Source organism: Dipodomys merriami, unplaced genomic scaffold (assembly GCF_024711535.1).
Source record: "Dipodomys merriami isolate MVZ:Mamm:240054 unplaced genomic scaffold, mDipMer1.0.p SCAF_3, whole genome shotgun sequence".
NCBI classification, from domain to species: domain Eukaryota; kingdom Metazoa; phylum Chordata; class Mammalia; order Rodentia; family Heteromyidae; genus Dipodomys; species Dipodomys merriami.
The window spans coordinates 47267825-47285223 of NW_027204492.1; the positions used below are offsets into that span (position 1 = coordinate 47267825).

Sequence of the window (17399 nt, forward strand, 5' to 3'; positions counted from 1 at the left end):
AGAGGGGTTACAATTACATGGGGAAGATAATGAGTACATTTCTTATCAAGCATTGCAGCCTCCTCCTTTGTTTACCCTTCACATCCTGAGCTACTTTCAAACCTGATCTAAAATTTCATCCTCCTGAACAGCTAAAATTTTGGGTGTGAGCCACCAGTGCCTGGTAAAATGCCAATTTGAAAAAAAAAAAAAAACATAAAGATGCGTTATGAGAGAAAAAAATCATTAAACTTTTTTTGGTTGGTGGGGGGTGAGGAATTCCTACATATATGACATCCTTCCAGGAATGAGAAAGATTGTCTTTCCTCCAAGTATGTCTTCATTCAGCTAACTATGCTATAAGAAATGCTTGACAGAATTGTTCCAGTGGATTAAAGTATTGTCCTGAATTTAAAGGGCATGTAGGTAATACAGTGTGAGTGACACATTAGTACTGCATTAGTTTATCAGATCAACTACCTGACAGTTGGCAGTGAACAAGGACCAGAGGGCAGGAATTCAAGATGAACTAAATGTCTTTTTAAGTTACTTGTAATTTTTCATACGTTTGGCACTAAAATATGGTTCTACTCCACTACATGCTTTGCTAACACCTCATCTTCTGTCAGAATTTCTTCTCTAGGAATCCATTTGAGGATGTTCATGGCTGTCTTCTGAAATAAACTATATGGATTTCCTTGGGAAAACAGTAGACACTGAGAATGAATTAATATTTAAAATTAATATTTTTACTATTAAAATACAGTTTTGCTTTGTTTGCTCTTTGCTCCAACATGCTTAATTAACAGGGACAAGAGCCATAGACTTAGAAATGTCATTAGGAAAAGACCAAATGTCTTCTCATGTTTTCTTCTTTTAAGTTTTGTTTTGAACTTTATGTGTAAAAGTAGGTAATGTGCCATGGTTGTAGGTAAAGTTCGCTATTTTCATATCTTCCATATTACAGACATAATGTGACAAATATTTAACGGAAATAGTAGTGCCTTTGGATACACTCTTCCTTTAAATATTATAGAATTCATTTTTATTGCTTATGAACCATATAAGATGAAATAGGATTTGCATAAAAGTCATCTAATTGTAACTAGTAAAATGAATACATGATCTCTACAAGGAAAAACTTATGATATCAGTACTCAAATCTTAGATTATAAATATTGACTGTAAAATGGAACTGTGTAACAAATGTTAAAAGCAGCCAATATTAGATGGCCACCCATAGTATTTGTGTTCTAGCATGCAGTATAAATTTTCTACCAATGTTTATCGTTGATCATCTTGCTATCCCCCATGCAATTCAGGTTCCATAAGGGCAGAGATTTTCTTTTTGTGCTACTAAAGATTAAGCTCAGTGTTTTGTGTTTGCTAGACTGGATTTCTATCACGTGAGCCATGCACCCAGCTTGAGGCAAAGTGTTTTTGTCTTAATTTATGGAAAAAGTGTCACAGGTCCCGTGCTTAAAAAACATCTTGTCATTTGGTAAATACTCAACAAATAATTGTTGAATGGAGATAAAAGAGTGAATGAGAAACGTGAGTCAGAAAGCAAGCTGGAAAAGCAGTTATTTTTTGTAACTATATCCTAGCTAAAAATAACAAATAGGGAAGGATAACGTGACAGTAAATGAACAATGTTTTTGATTCACATTTCTATTTCCCAAGATGTTTTTTACTACTTAATAAGGACACATATACTTTCCAAAAATACAATATATTCATTTGTACTCTTGCAATTCCTTTCTCTCCCATTTATGTATGTATGCATTTACAGCATTACTGGGTGTAAACTGCCCTAGGCCTCGTGTTTGCTTGGTTTTTTTACTCAGCTGGTACTGTACCACCTAAGCCATGTCTCCAGCCTACCTTTTTGCTGCTTATTTTGGAGATAGAGTTTCAGAAACTTTTCTGCCTAGTCTAGCTTTGAGACATGATTCCAAGCATCTATTTTAATCTCTGCCTAGTTAGGATTACAGATATGAACCACTGCTTTCCAGCCATGTTTTTCACTTGTTACTTTTAGGATTAGGTTTCACTTTCTGTCAAGATGTACTTTAAGTTCCTATCCTTGATGGGAGACAGATGTATGCTACTGCTTCCAGCCATCCTTTGTAGAGATAGAATCCCATGGATTTTTCTGCCCAGGCTAGCCTTAGAACATTGATTCTCCCATTGTCAGCCTCCCAAGTAACTAGGATTACAGGCATGTGGTACTTGTGTGCAGTTTGTAACAGAAAAATTTGACAATGATGAGCAGGAATTTGTCTTTGTACTCTATCAATTTTGTTCATATTTTTGTTGTCTAACCCAATTTAGCCAATGGCAGGCTTCTCACTTGATCTTTCATACTATGTTAAAGTTTAAGAATAGAATATTTTCAGAGGAATATACTTCCAATACATTTAAGCATAATTTAGGCAAGTTATATCTTAAGTAAGCCTTTATGAAACAGGCCTTAATAAATAGGCCAAAGCATTTATCAAAACAATTGCATGACAGTATAAAACAAAGGTATCTGCATATTCATGTCTATTGTAGAACTGTTTCACAACACTCAAGTTATGGAAACAACCCAGATCTAGGATGGATGAATGGATAAAAAATGATGTGATCTGTGATGTGGTGTGTGTGTGTGTGTGTGTGTGTGTGTGTGTGTGTGTGTGTGTGTGTGTGTGTGTGTGCGCGCGCGCATGCGCACAATGGAACTTTATTCAGCCATTAGGAAGATTAAAATTATGTCATTTGCATGGAAATGAATGAATTGGGAAAAAAAGTCATACTAAGTGAAGTAATCTGTGCCAAGAAAGACAAAAGGGCACAAATTTTCTCAGATATCTGTATCTTATACACAAATATAACCTCCCATGTACCAACACAGGGACATATACAATCAATTTTTGTTAGTATATGCAATAATGAAATGCCACAATGTGAAATAAACCTTTCAAACTACTAACTGTTCAACAGAATGAATATCAGGAATCTGAAGCATGTTTTGATTGAGAGGGGTGGGCTAGTGGGAACATAGTAGATTAATGGAAAAGGGAACCATACACAAATACAGTTATAATACTGTAAGAGGAAATAGGAAAGTAAAACATTAGGGGAAGAAGTAGATAGAAGGTAAGAATGAAGGAAAGGGTGACTCTGATGAAGATGCACTAGATATATAAATTGATAAGGTGAATTGTAACCCCCATATATAACAATTTGAAAATAAAATTTTAAATAAATGAATGATTAAAAATGAAATAATACAAATCAATGAATACATAGTCCAAATTAAAGTTTGATAAGATAGCTCAAGCCTATAATATGAGATACTTGGGAGAAGCCATATGAACAAGGACATAATGGTACAGAAACTGTTAACCACAGTGATCAAATCAATAATTGAAGCTAATTTTAAAATATTAAAATTATGTGACAAATGGATGCACTTTTAACTTATCTAGTATAAATGTCTTGCATAAATTTTCTTATCTCATATAAATTCCTAATTTGGATCATTGTAAATTGTTTTCCAAATGATAAAAAAAAATATTAGCCAATAACCCTGAGGCCAAGATTTTCAATTTTAGGACTATTGAATTTTTTTTTATTAAGAAATGTTGTTTATCAGTTGTTTATCAACAGATACTATTAGCACCTCTTTTCCTTAGTGGTAATAACCAAAAATGTTTCTAGACCTTGCAAAATGTCCTTGGAAGGCAAAATCACCCTTGTGTGTGAACAACTGGCCTAAATTACTGCCCAATTCAGTCTTTTAGCAGGTCTTTTGGCCTAGATAATTTGCTGTCAGTCAATAAGGACAGCTTTCAGTCAATTAGTAATTGAACCTTGGTTATTGCTCATCCAAGCATATTGTGGATAACCTTTAAATCATAATAATTAGCTGATAACTGCTTCTGTGGCAATAAAATTGCTGTTTTTTCACTTTGAACTCAGCATGGCACACTAAAGTTAAACACCAAAATGATGTTGGAGAGAGCAAAATGGAAAGGATTTTTTTAACATGAAATGTCATTCGGAAGAACAACAATTATCATGCCCAGTATAGATGTCACTTATTCTGTAATGCCTTCCTTAATCTGCCGAAATGAATGCATCTCTTCTGTGCTTACTTGTTCTTCCTATATAGGTATCATATTTTCATTATCAAAATTTCTTCCCAGTAGAATGGAGCTCTGAACAGCAAACAATTGAATTATTCTTGGCTTGTTTGATTCATTCACTACCTTCTCAATTCATTAAATCAGTTCTATCTGTGCTTAATAAGTAGACCTGTGCATGCCTCATACTAGTTCAGTTATATTGCTAATCCTTGAGGATACTGCTGTGGACATATTACAAGATAAACAAATTAAGATGGAGATAGAAAAGCACATGGCAAGGATATGCAGATCAAAATGGGAGGGTAGAATTGTGCTTCTTACAGGAAGTAATTGAACAACTTGATCAAAAAAACTGGAGGAAGAATGAGGGACCAAACAACAAGACAAAAGTTGCTCAATGGACACAATTCCAGGCAGAGGCCTGCCTCTAATTGCTTTGGAGGGGTTGGGGATAGGGCAACTTTTTCTGATAAAAGGTGAATAAAGAATACTCACATAAAGATAAGCTGGGCATTGGTGGCTCATGCCTATAATCCTAGCTACTCAGAAGACTGAGATCTGAGGACTGCTGTTTGAAGCCAGAACAGTTTGTGAGGCCCTTATCTCTAATAAAATGCTCAGAAAAAGCCAGAAATATTGCTGTGGCTTAAGTGGTAGAGCACCAGCAAGGCCCAGGACCAACAAAAACAAAGAAAAGAAAGATGAATTAGAATTAAGAATTCAACAAGCTGAGAAGGTATTTGCATTAATCTCAAGGATCTCCATATGCAGGATATAATACAGATACTTTGATAGATATTTGATATACCTTGAGGTACCTTTGGTCAATATGAAGACTTCTGGAAAAGGTCAGTTTGTCTTCTGCATTTGTTTATCTTATAACTTTCTTATACTTCTGGCTTTTGGACATAATTCAGCAATAATTTATTTATGATGAACACTTATATGAAAAATCTATAGGAAATCTCAGACACTATACTTCATATTCTAGTCCTAATTCTTACTAAACATTAACAAAATAACTTATTTTTTAAACTTTTTCATTGTGACTATTATAATGCCTTCAATTTTTTTTTGTCACTCATGGGGCTGGGTACTATTTCTGAATGCTTTTTGCTCAAGTCCAGTGCTCTATCATTTTGAGCCACAGGACCACTTCGGGTTTTCTGGTGGTTAATTGGAGATAAAAATACACAGACTTTCCTGTCAGAGCTGGCTTTGAAATGCAATCCTCAGATCTCTAGGATTACAGGCATGAGCCACCAGCGCATGGCTTATACCTTCAGTTTTTAATGGTCAAAATTTAGTTAGTCACAAACAATTCTGACAACTTTCAGAAACATTTTTAAAAGCATTTATGATACTTTTATGTTTTATAATATTAATTTCAAATGTATACATATTTTAAAACCACTGAAACCAGAAGGCATTTTTCAGATGCTGGAAAATTGTACAAATATACTATGTAAACTATGTGTAATATTGTTACATATTCTTTTAGTTGTTCATGATATAATATTTAGTTTTATTATGTAAGGAACAATCATATCAGAAAATGAGGACATCCACTTCTGGCCCAAAGAAAAGAGTCAAATAGAATACAAGACATTATAGTTGACATGTTTTTTTGAAAATGAATTCAATGACATTTATATAAAGCATAGTCTACTCTCCAGCACAGCTGGGGAATAAAGTATTCTGGTCAAATATTGTACTTAATAGAGTTACCATATATTTTACATGGATTGCCTATTTTCAAAGAGTTGCAATAGATTAAAATAAACCTAAGGCTATGTAGCCAGGGTGGTCCTAGCTGAGCTCAAAGGAAATTATCTGGGTATGTGTGATTAACTAAAGGCAGTTGGTTGGCCCTCAGGTTTCTATTTGCATGAAATGATATATACTGGCATTTTATTTATACTTGGCTTCCAGGAAAAGAAAGATTGACGCCTAGGTGCCTGAACAAAAGTGAGGAAGGAGAGTAATGAAGTGGTACATGGTATTAGGGTCCTCTTCAGGTAGTTAAGAGTTGAAACATTTTTTAAAGCCCCTAAGGAGAAAAGGATCAGAGTGGAAGTGGAAGGAACTGTTTTAATGAAGTGTCCTGTGAAACACAGCTACTGATGCACTGAGCACCACACTACTATGTTAGTGGTGAAATTGGAGCAGTAGGAGGTTATATCCTTGGCTCACATATAGGCATCTCACTGAATGTGACTTCTAGATGTTTTGTCCAAAGGAAAAACACTTTGCAGGAAGGAACTGGATCTATAGCAAGACACAGCACCAGAGGGTTTTACCAATTATGTTCAAAACTATATATTCTAACCAGTGTAGATTAGGAAGTACTCAGTCGCTCATTTGTGCATTAACAAAAAAATCAGAACCATAGATGATACATTGTTAGCATGTATGAGACAACTCCAGATGAGTTGTGGAAACAGAGAATACAGGGACTTGAATCCTGCCAGTGTGTGGGGGGGAATAAAAGATTATTTGGAATATTTGTAATACTGTCAATAAGGCAATAGTTTTCTGAATCCCCAAGGAGTAAGACTTGGAGAAATTAAGCTTACCAAGAAAATTAAATTATTACTAAGGCACACCAGGATTTTTTAGTTTCTCAAGGTCATTTTCATAACATTAATTACCACATTATTAGTAAAGCAAAGAGAAATCATCTTATGAAGCATAAAATAGGGATTTGAGGTTACTAGAATTCTAGGTATCAGTAAGTCCACCAGTTTTATAACACCCATATTTCATTAAAGTTTCCTTTAAATGTTATGAGCTTTGTGAATTGAAGATTTTAATGAGTCTCAAAATAGCTTAGTGTTTTTGGATCAGGAATTATACACATGATGTTTTTGTGCAGAAATTCATTCTAATTTCTTCAAAGGCAAATTACCTTTAATGAATGAATAAAACTTACTGTATGATTAATTTAGCCTTGTAAGTCTAACTAAATGCAGATGTTCACTTTGGTTTTCCAATTATAGAATCGATTTATACAGGATTGAGGCTGTGGAAAGGTGAAGATGGTTTAAGGGAGATGAGAGGTTCTTGAAATTAAGTTTTCATACGAGAACATGGTTACAGAGAACTAACAGCAAGTTTATATTTCAAAAGAACAGTTATTTAAAATAGAAGGAAGAGCATCTCTGAGAACTGATCAAAGTTTGGACTTGGTTTCCATATTCTTTGTGAATACCAACTATGAGAACCATTAGGACATAAAGACCATTACACACTGGCCTCTTAGTCTTCTTGTAGTGTGTTGTTTATGTTTCTGTCTCACTAGGTAGCATAGGCTGCCCTTGAGTGCAAGCTCAATCCAGCTTCTCAAATTGTTGAGATTTCAAGTGTGTATCATCAAGCTACACTTACTATAGTTTGATACATGGTCAAAATTTCTCCATCCAGTAATGAATTTGCTGTTGTCTCATGTAACTTTCTAGATTGGGCCTTTCCTAGTGTGGGCAGAAATTAAATAAGTGCTAGTAGTCCATTTGAAACTAACCATAGATGTTCTAGCCATTAAGTACTTTTGTAAACAATAGTTTACAAACTATTGTTAACTATTCACAAACCATTGTAAACTTGTTTACAAAAAGAGCCCACAATAGATCTTCATTAACAAGTTTAATTGTGAAAATTCAAAGTTATCTTCAGGATTCCAGGACATGAGTCATGAGATCATTGTCACAGTCTAGTAGAAAATGGTAGAAGTCTAGAACTAAAAGTGTCACTGACCATGAAAAAAAAAGGACAGGCTCTAAAACTCCATCAGTATTTGATACCCTTCAGCCTGTGAAAAGCCATTTTAATGTTCATCTCAAAGCTGTCCCAAAGTTTATTTATCAAATAAATAATTGCACATATTTCTTTTGTTGAAAGAAAAACTGGTAACATGATTAATAGCAATGATAATATTTTAGTTTTAAATCATGTCAATGCATCTAATAAGTCTACTGAGCCTCATTCCTATATTTCTCCTCTATGAGGTATAGAATGAGGACACACACAAAAAATATTTACTGAGTGCCTGGGTAATATATTGTTTGTTAGAAAAACAAAACAAAAACATACAGAAGCATCAGGAAATTAATAGATTGGAAAGAGAAAAGAAGTATTTTCTATAATTTATTTGAAGCTATGAAAGTTATTGAAGTATAATACTTGACTCCAAACACTTTCTGAACAACTGAAATTAATTTTTTATGCCTAAGCAAGATATTGTATGGTGGTGAAACATATAAGGTTCAATCTCAAAAGAATAAAAGACTACAGTCAACTATTTGAACTAGCAGAATGAGTGAAGCGTAAAAGAGAATAAACAAAAAACATGTTTAGACATTGCATAGATATGAAATGAGTTTCTACCACAAAATATTTAACTTGAATTCAGGGGTTGTTAAATGATCTTGCCTATGTTATCAACTGATGAACTCTGAGAGAAACTAACTAAAAAATGTATATTCTCAATTTAGAACTGTTTCCAATTACACATATTCCATATGAATATACCATACATTTATTTTGAATACCTTTAATATTCTCATTAGCTGAACAGTAGATAATATAAATATTGATAACTAATAGAGCAGCATTAACCAATTTGGCTGTCATTCATTTGAATGTGAACATGTTGAAAAAAGTCTTAATCCATAATGTCAGCTCCTTCGGTTTATTTCTATTTTCTTCATCTTTTAAAGGATATCTTTCTTTGAGAAAGATTTTTTTGGTATATGCATTTTGTTTATGCTACACATGCCAAATAGATCTCCCAAGATGAAATTCTAAGCTCATTTGGAAGTAATTTTTGGTAGCACATGAATCAGAACTCTTATTTTCTTCTCAGCACTACTGGTATTTTATTGCTTCCATCTATAGTCCAATATGCTTTTAGCGCTAAGAACCCTGAGGCCAAACACACAAAGCACTACGAAAATGGGAACTTCTGGCAATTACAATTTTTGTCTCTCTTTCAGGGTTCTTCCCTCCCCTAGGAGAATGAAATCACTTTAAACTCACTATGAAATAGGAACATGGTGAGCACAAATGATTGACTGAAGTTGTTGATGTTGACTTAGGAGTCTTCAACTTATAGGTCAGGTATAAAATCCTTAAACATGCTTATCAAAATCTGCTTGTCAAACTCCTGTGAATTTTTCCAGACTCTGCTCAAATGTCACATTCTTTATGAAGGCTTTTCTGGCCAGCACAAGCAGATTTAGGCAATTACTCCTTTTTTATTAGGATCGTACTTTAACACATTACTATGGCAGAATGTAGCAAATTATATTACATTTATTTTTCTGTCTTCCTTTATTCATGGAGGAAAGGCTAATTCCTTTCTTTGATTTCTGAACCAGAATTTTATCAAAATAAAAAATTGGTTCTCAATAATTAATTGAAAGAATAGTCATAAAAAGATCAATAATAATAACCTAAAAGGGAATAGCATAGGTTCCAAGGTCTTTTTTACCTAGTGGTGAAAACAAAATGCAGTAATTAGCACACTATTTTATACATGAAGGAACAAATGCCTAGAGAGGTTACAAGATCTACACAAGTTCAAAACTGCTAATTTGCACACCTAGTTCTCTTGCAAATGAGATGGTAAGAATTTGCACACAGAAGTGTGAATGCTAGTGTTATATAAGACAAAGCAATGGCTGGCCTGAAGAAGAGAAGGTAAGTTAACTTGAGATTGGTTGACACATTGTAGGATAGATAATCTTACTTGTTTTGAAACCAACTGGAACAGGTCTCAGGAAGTATAGTACACATTAAACTAGACAAAAGAATTTCAGAGTATTCTCAATGAGAATAATTTGTGACAAATTCTTTTTCTTCAATCATGCTACATAGGCAGTGAATTCAGTAGAGAGAAAAAGACATAAAACATTCACGTCTGCCATTTCTGGAATTCTGACTACAACTCAAAAACTATTAAAGTGGAAGGAGTTGTTAGTGATCACTACTCTAAGCCTTTTATTTTCTTTTTTAATTGTTTTAATTTGAAAACACTGTACAGAGGGGTTACAGTTATATGAGCAAGGTAATGAGTACATTTCTTATCCAGCATTGTTGCCTCCTCCTTTGTTTTTCCCCTACCATCTCTTCCCTCCCACCTCCTCAACTACACCCCCACCCCCACCTAAATTGTAAAGTTTGTTTTTTGACATAGCATCTTGTACACCTCATTGTTGCAATGGGTCAATCTGTATCCCTATCTAAGCCTTTTTTTGTATCCTAAGCCTTTCTTTTTACAACCAAACAAAACAAACTACAGGAAGAAAATAGCTAGAAAAGGTAAATGACTTACCAAAAGTCACACAGCCAATTAATGGCAAAAGAAAGACATAAAATGCAGTCTTCTTAACAACAATATTTTTTTGTAAAGCTATAATTGAAAAATAATACAAGAGTAGTAACAACGCTTGTAAGCATCTGGTTCATATGACTAGACATAGGTTATAACACAGGAATTGTCCTTAAAAGAAAGCTGTGCCAGGCACCGTTGGTTCACACCTACTATACTCACTACTCAGGAGGCTAAGATCTAAGGATCATGGTTTGAAGCCAGCCTGGGCAGTAAAGTCTGTGAGACTCTTATCTCCAATAAACTACACCAAAAAAGCCTGAAGTGGTGCTCTTGATTAAGTGACTGCGCCACTTTCCTTGAGCTACAAAGCTCAAGTACAATACCAGGCTCTGAGTTCAAGCCACTAGACAAGCACCTTCTCTCCATGCCCTCTCCTCACCCCCCACTCCCCGCAAAAAAAGGAAAAGAGACGAAAGAAAGCTCTGAACATTAGAAGAATACTGCATCTATGCTGGTGCTTCTGTGTTTATTGAAAAAGAAGGCATGTACAGTGAGAGGCAATGGTTTAAATTTTGATTCATATCAAAACAAGACATTTTTAATGGAGACTGATAATACTCTGTGTGTGTGTGTGTGTGTGTGTGTGTGTGTGTGTGTGTGTGTGTGTATGTATGTATGTATGTACCTCCATTTACCCATAGAAATTGTTGGTGCAGAAATAATTGTTGGATTTTTTTCATTTCAATATGTGTAGAGAAATATATTTCTGATTTCCATTTGTTCTTGACATACAGTACTTCCCCATTCTATATGGGGGAGACAATGGACTTGTTTGATAACAATCATCCTGCTGGGGATGATTGCCAGGTTCTTTCTTTCAATATATAGACACGAACCTGTGTGATGTTAACTACCACTGATGCCTTTCTATTTCTTTTTCAATATTTTAACTGTCATGAGCCTTGAACTCAGGGCCTGGGCTCTGTCCCTGAGCCTCTCTAAGTTCAACTCTAGAGTTCTACCCCTTGGTCCACAGTACCATTTCTGTTTTTTTCTGTTTATGTGGTATTGAGGAACTGAACCCAGGGCTTCATGCATGCTAGGCAAGCACTCTATCACTAAGCCACATTATCAGCCCATGCTTTTCTATTTCTATCATAATCATAGTGTGTCCTTCTTTCTACTCCTTCATTAGATTAGGAGCTGTATTAATATTTCATATATATAAGACAGCTTTTATTATGATTTCTTCTAAGAACCTAATGAGCACATTAACTACCCAACCCCAACTAATTCCAATATTTATTATTACAGAGCTATAGACTAAAACCAGGGACCACATTCTGATAGTAAATTAGGTATTCACTAGCTCAATATAACACCAATTTCTTATTTAGGTTGCAAAAGGAACTTGTTCATCAATCACCATATATGATTTGTTAAGTAAAATGTGATTTTGGATACTAATTTTAAGCTGGGGGAAATTATAACATTATGCTATATAAGGCAGGTTCATTAAAGTACAGATTAATTCATTTTCTATTAAAATTTTCATAGAATCCACTTTGGAAAGCAGTATGGAGGTTCCTCAAAAGACTCCACATAGAGATCGCCTATGACCCAGCAATCCCACTTTTGGGCATTCACCCAAATGTTTACAAACAAGACCACACTAAAGCTACCAGCACAACTATGTTTATTGCAGCACTATTTACTATAGCTAAGATATGGAAACCAACCCAGATGTCCCTCAGTAGATGAATAGATCAAGAAAATGTGATATATATACACAATGGAATTCTATGCCTCCATCAGAAAGAATGGCATTGCCCCATTTGTTAGGAAATGGAAAGGCTTGGAAAAAATTATATTAAGTGAAGTAAGCCAGACCCAAAGAAACATAGGTCCCATGGTTTCCCTTATTTGCAAAATCTAGTATATGTCTGAGTCAAGGAGAAAAGGTCAGATAAGGTGATGTTAGGGAAATGAACCCTAAGATATGTATTCAAAAGTTTTTTTTTTCCTTCATGCGATTGTTTCTAACACATTTATACGATTATTTCTTTGTTGCTTTGTATGTCCCTCCCCCACAGTATAACCCCTTCTTTCACTGTATTTGATGACGGTATAATTTGTGGAGGGGAAGGGGAAAAACAAATGGTTTAAATAGGGTACAGGTGGACCTGTTGCAACAATGAGATGTACAAGTCATTATGTTGAAAACGAACTTTACAACTTTGGTGGGGGGGGCGGGGAGGATTAGGTAGGGGGGGCGGAGGGGAGGATGGGAAGGGGAAACAAAGGAGGAGGCTACAATGCTTGATTAGAAATGTACTCATTATCTTGCCTATGTAATTGTAACCCCTCTGTACAATATTTTCACAATAAAAAAGTAAAAACAAGAAAGGAAAAATATTTTCATAGAATATTTCCTACATATACATAAAGTTGAAGAGAATTCACTTAGACTCCCATTATACATTAATCCAGGCAATAATTTTTATCCAGGTATAAAACATCTGTCACAAGTATGAAATATCCATGAATTTCTGATAAAGTATTATAACATAAAATCAATATAGTCTATAGGCACATAACATTTTCAAGAAGCCTAGAAACAAGAACAATAGGCTTTTCAATGCTTCAAGATACATTACTCACCAAAAACAGAGTTCGGAAGTTGTTGAGATCGCCAAAAAAGTCTTCTATGCTCACAGTCTTAGAATCAAAAATGAAGTATTCTCCAAGGTTTTCATAGAGCTTTACCATGTTATTGTGCATGGTGGATAGCTTTTCAAATTGTTCTCTGGCAGTTTTGATAAAGTTGTAACTTTGTGTTAAGGAACCTGATCCAAAAGTATTTTTGGAACAATCATTAGATATTAACACTGAATCAAACCATGACTTTTATAAACATTTGTAGAGCACCTATACTTTTTTAATTAGTTTGTTAGGACTGCCATTATGAAAAACAAAGACTGGGTAGTTTAAACAACATACATTTATTTTCTCATATATCTAAAGGCTAGAAATCTGAAATGAAGGTATGGGCACGTGTGATTTCTTATAAAACAGCTCTTTCTTGGCTTGTAGATGGCTATTTTCTTACTGTATTCTCATATGGTTTTCCATCTGAGTGTGGTATTTATGTGATAATGTTTTCTTCATATAAGGACACAATTCATAATGGCTTAGGGCACATCCAAGTAACCTTTTATATTAATTACATCTGTAAAGGCCCTATCTCCAAATACAGTCACATTCTGAGGAATGTAGAATATTGGGTGCTTAGGACTTTTAAAACATATGAATTGGAAGGACCAAGCACACAATTTAGTATAAGTTGTTAGAGTTGATGAGTTTTTAATTGGTTAAAATTTGTTGAAGTTGATGTTTCATTGTTTAGTGAGTTTGGATACCTCTAATTTAGGCAGAACTAAGGCAAACAATATGGGAAATATCTCGATTATCTCATATCTTTTATGAATGAAGGTAAAAGCAAGCAACAACTTCAGATAAAAACTTTAGACAAAACTATACAAGTAGTTTTTCTTTTTTAAACATAATAGAGAATCAGACAGGAAGATACAGACAGACAGGCAGACAGACAGATAGACATTATAATGGGGAAAGAAGCTAAAAATGCTACATGTAAGTTACATCCATGTATACTTTACATCCACATAGAGAAATACATGTACTCATAAACACACACACACACACACACACACACACACACACACACACACACACACACACACACACACACACACACACACACACACACCAGATAAGTTGAAATAGAGGGCAAAGTGGGAGAAGAGAGTGACAAAATTCGGGACACACTACCCCAAAATTTGGTACGTGAGCATTTAAGCAAATAGCATAAACAGATTTCTCTTTCCGAAATTTACCCTTCTTGAGTGAAGCAGCCAGACAAGAATGATCTGATCTGCCTCCAGAGAAGGCCATAAAATCCTCAATCCAGAGCTCCACAACCTCCATCTGAACAAAACAATTTCTCTTATCTTGGGACATAAACACAGTGAAGAATCTGATTAGGTCTTGCTAGATTCCTCTCAATGTATGCCCAATTTATCCAATCTTATTTCCTCCTAACTGTCCACTATTTATAAAAATCTAAATATAATACATAATAATACATAGATGTTTTCTTTAGGTTTTCATCTCTGAAGTTTCCCATATATCATGAAACTTTTATTAATTAGCTAGGAATGTGGGGACATACTTGTAATTCCAGTACTCAAATGGCTGAGGTAAGAGGTCCAGGATAATCTGGGTTACATGAGACCCTATCTCAAAACAAACAAACAAAAACCTCAAACTAAAAATCAAATTAAATAAAATCAACAACAAAAAATAAATTACTTTAAGTAGATTTGTGTACATTCCTTTTGCTAACTTCTCTTTTGTTTCAGCCAAGAACCCAAAGATGGATAATGCACAGCTCACAAAGAGGAAAAGCATTTCAGAGACACAAGAGGAGGTGGGGATGGAGTAAAAAAGAAAAATAGTTGTTTTCAAACTTTTTGCTGGTTCTGGGGCTTGAACTGAGGACCTGTGAAGTCCCTGAGATTTTTTTTTGCTCAAGATTAATGCTCTATCACTTGAGACACAACTTCACTTCTGGTTTTTTGGTGGTTAATTGAAGACAAATCTCCTGGACTTTCCTGCCTGGACTGGCTTCAAACCGCAATTGTTATATCTCAGCTTTTTGTGCAGTCTTGAGCTACTGAGGCTCAGAAAATTAGTTGTTGTTTAGAAAGAATTTTGTATTGTTTTGGAACCCTAATCATTGAAACTCTTGTTTAAACTAGAATGCTTGTGGAGTCCCAGATGAAATGTTTGAGACGGATCATTTCTAAGAGGTTCCAAGATTATGCTAATGCTACTGGTCTAGAATCACACTTTAATAATATGTTCTACAAAATTACAATCCCCAGAAAGTAATTATAAGTTTATTTTTTAACAAATTAGTAATAACACCACCAATAACTACAACACTATCAAATATAAAAATGGCTCCTACTAATAGTATATTACTATGCATCCATGTATAATAAATATATATATATATATATGAAGAAATGATTATATTTACAGGAAGAAATTTTTCCTAGCTTTAGAAAATATATTGAAAATGACCTGTTATGTGACTTAAAAGTATAAAAACAAATACATTGGTAATAATTTCAAACAGATATTATGACACATGCTTATAGGAATGTTCTAGATAAATGTAAGTGGACTAATCCTAAATAAAAAAATCAATATTCTGAAATTAGATTCATTAAAAATCTCTAGTGATTTCGAAAGTAAAGATCCTTAGAAGGAAAATAAATAGACTTGTAATTATGAAAGCATAATAAAGGGTATACCACTTTAGGATACATTACAGTGAATTAATATTTTGCGGCAGAATTACTTTTTTTTTTTTATCAGGAACTGAAAACTGTGGCTTGAAATCCTGTATTTTATGGGGTTTTACGAATTCTTCCAATGTGTTTTATTATAACCTGGAGCCGAATTTATTTTCTGTGGGAACACAGTTCTCATTTTACAGTGGAAGTCAATGGGGAAATCAGACCACTTCTGGAAAATTACTTTGGAGCTGACACTTATGGAATATACCAGGACTTTAAAAAATGAGATGCCCCCTACCTATGGTTGTTTTTGTGCCATTAAACTATTAGTATTCACATTAAGCAACACAAGCCCCTTCCTACTAACAAGTGACATTAAATCTTTCAACTTGCAAGTCTATTTTGATATTAATGAACCTGAAAGAATCAATATACTTCTAATGGATACTGCTTTTATAGTCACAAAAGGATGCATAATATTTCATGTATATTCTAATTTTATTTTCTGAGTGTGTCACATATAGTTTTGATAATTAAGAACATGTTAATACCAAACCAAACCAAACCAAAACAACAACAAAAAACTAAAACCAATTCCAGGAACTTGCTAGGCAGAAACACTTTGAAAGGTCATTACTTGTAACCTATTTGCAATGCAAACTATGAAATCATTTGTTATGTGTCAGAAAGCTCAAAATCAGTAAAATGGTAAAAAAAAAAAGCCACAGATAACAAAGAAGGCATTATGTAAACATTCCTCATTTATTCCAATGCAGTATTCATGGGTTAAAACATGCTCATGTCGTGAAACACAGTTTTCTAAACTTGCACTTATAGTAGAAAAACTGATTTCAGAAATTGAGCACCAAAGTGAAAAAATGTGAAAAATTCTAGCAATGGTTTATCTTTCAGATAACAAGTGGAAAGCAGCCCACACTCTTTAGTCCTTGTATTCTCTACAAAGCCATTATTTATAAAACATATAAATGGAATTAGGTGTCTATATTTATGACATAATGTAACCCTTTAACTGTACTGTACTTATGAAAAAGGTGAGAAACACCTTTTAAACTAGCCTGCTGTTACACTTCCATGGGATTAAGATGGAATGTAACCAAGAATTTTTAAAATGTGTTGTACACTATTGGGATGGCTTTAACTAGACCAGACAATGTGCTGTTAGCTGTGTTTTCAGAGCACTCAGGGAGAAGCCCACAGCCATGTTTACAATGGAAAGGGAAAGCTGGTTATGGGCATATTGCTCTCTCAGGAGAAGTTCTCCTGACACAGTGCTCTGAGGAACTACAAAAAAGAATTGTTAGCAAAGTAGTGAAAAGGACATGTGCTTCAAGTGCCCAGAATTCCTGGCCTTTGCACTACAGTTCTAACAGTAGAGTACTTTGGTGAAGATGACTAGACTATTGGTGGATCAAAATGTAGGATGGCTTCTTCCATCTCTTAAGCAACCTTGAAGAGCCAGGAAGTATTTGTAAGTGGGGAATCCTGAGAAAATTATAAACTAAGATTTTAAAAAAAATGTATAGCCATATCAACAAATAGCATCGAATCAAA

General features: G+C 34.3%; 1 protein-coding gene across 4 annotated transcripts in view; it reads right to left on the minus strand.

The window, feature by feature from the left end:
* Diaph2 (diaphanous related formin 2) overlaps positions 1-17399 on the minus strand; it is an 812745-nt gene that overhangs the window by 227616 nt on the left and 567730 nt on the right. For all 4 annotated transcript variants that reach the window (XM_070040099.1, XM_070040098.1, XM_070040100.1 and 1 more), the window contains one exon: positions 13105-13268. In XM_070040099.1, the coding sequence (XP_069896200.1) occupies positions 13105-13268 (164 nt within the window). The remainder of the gene's footprint in view (positions 1-13104; positions 13269-17399) is intronic.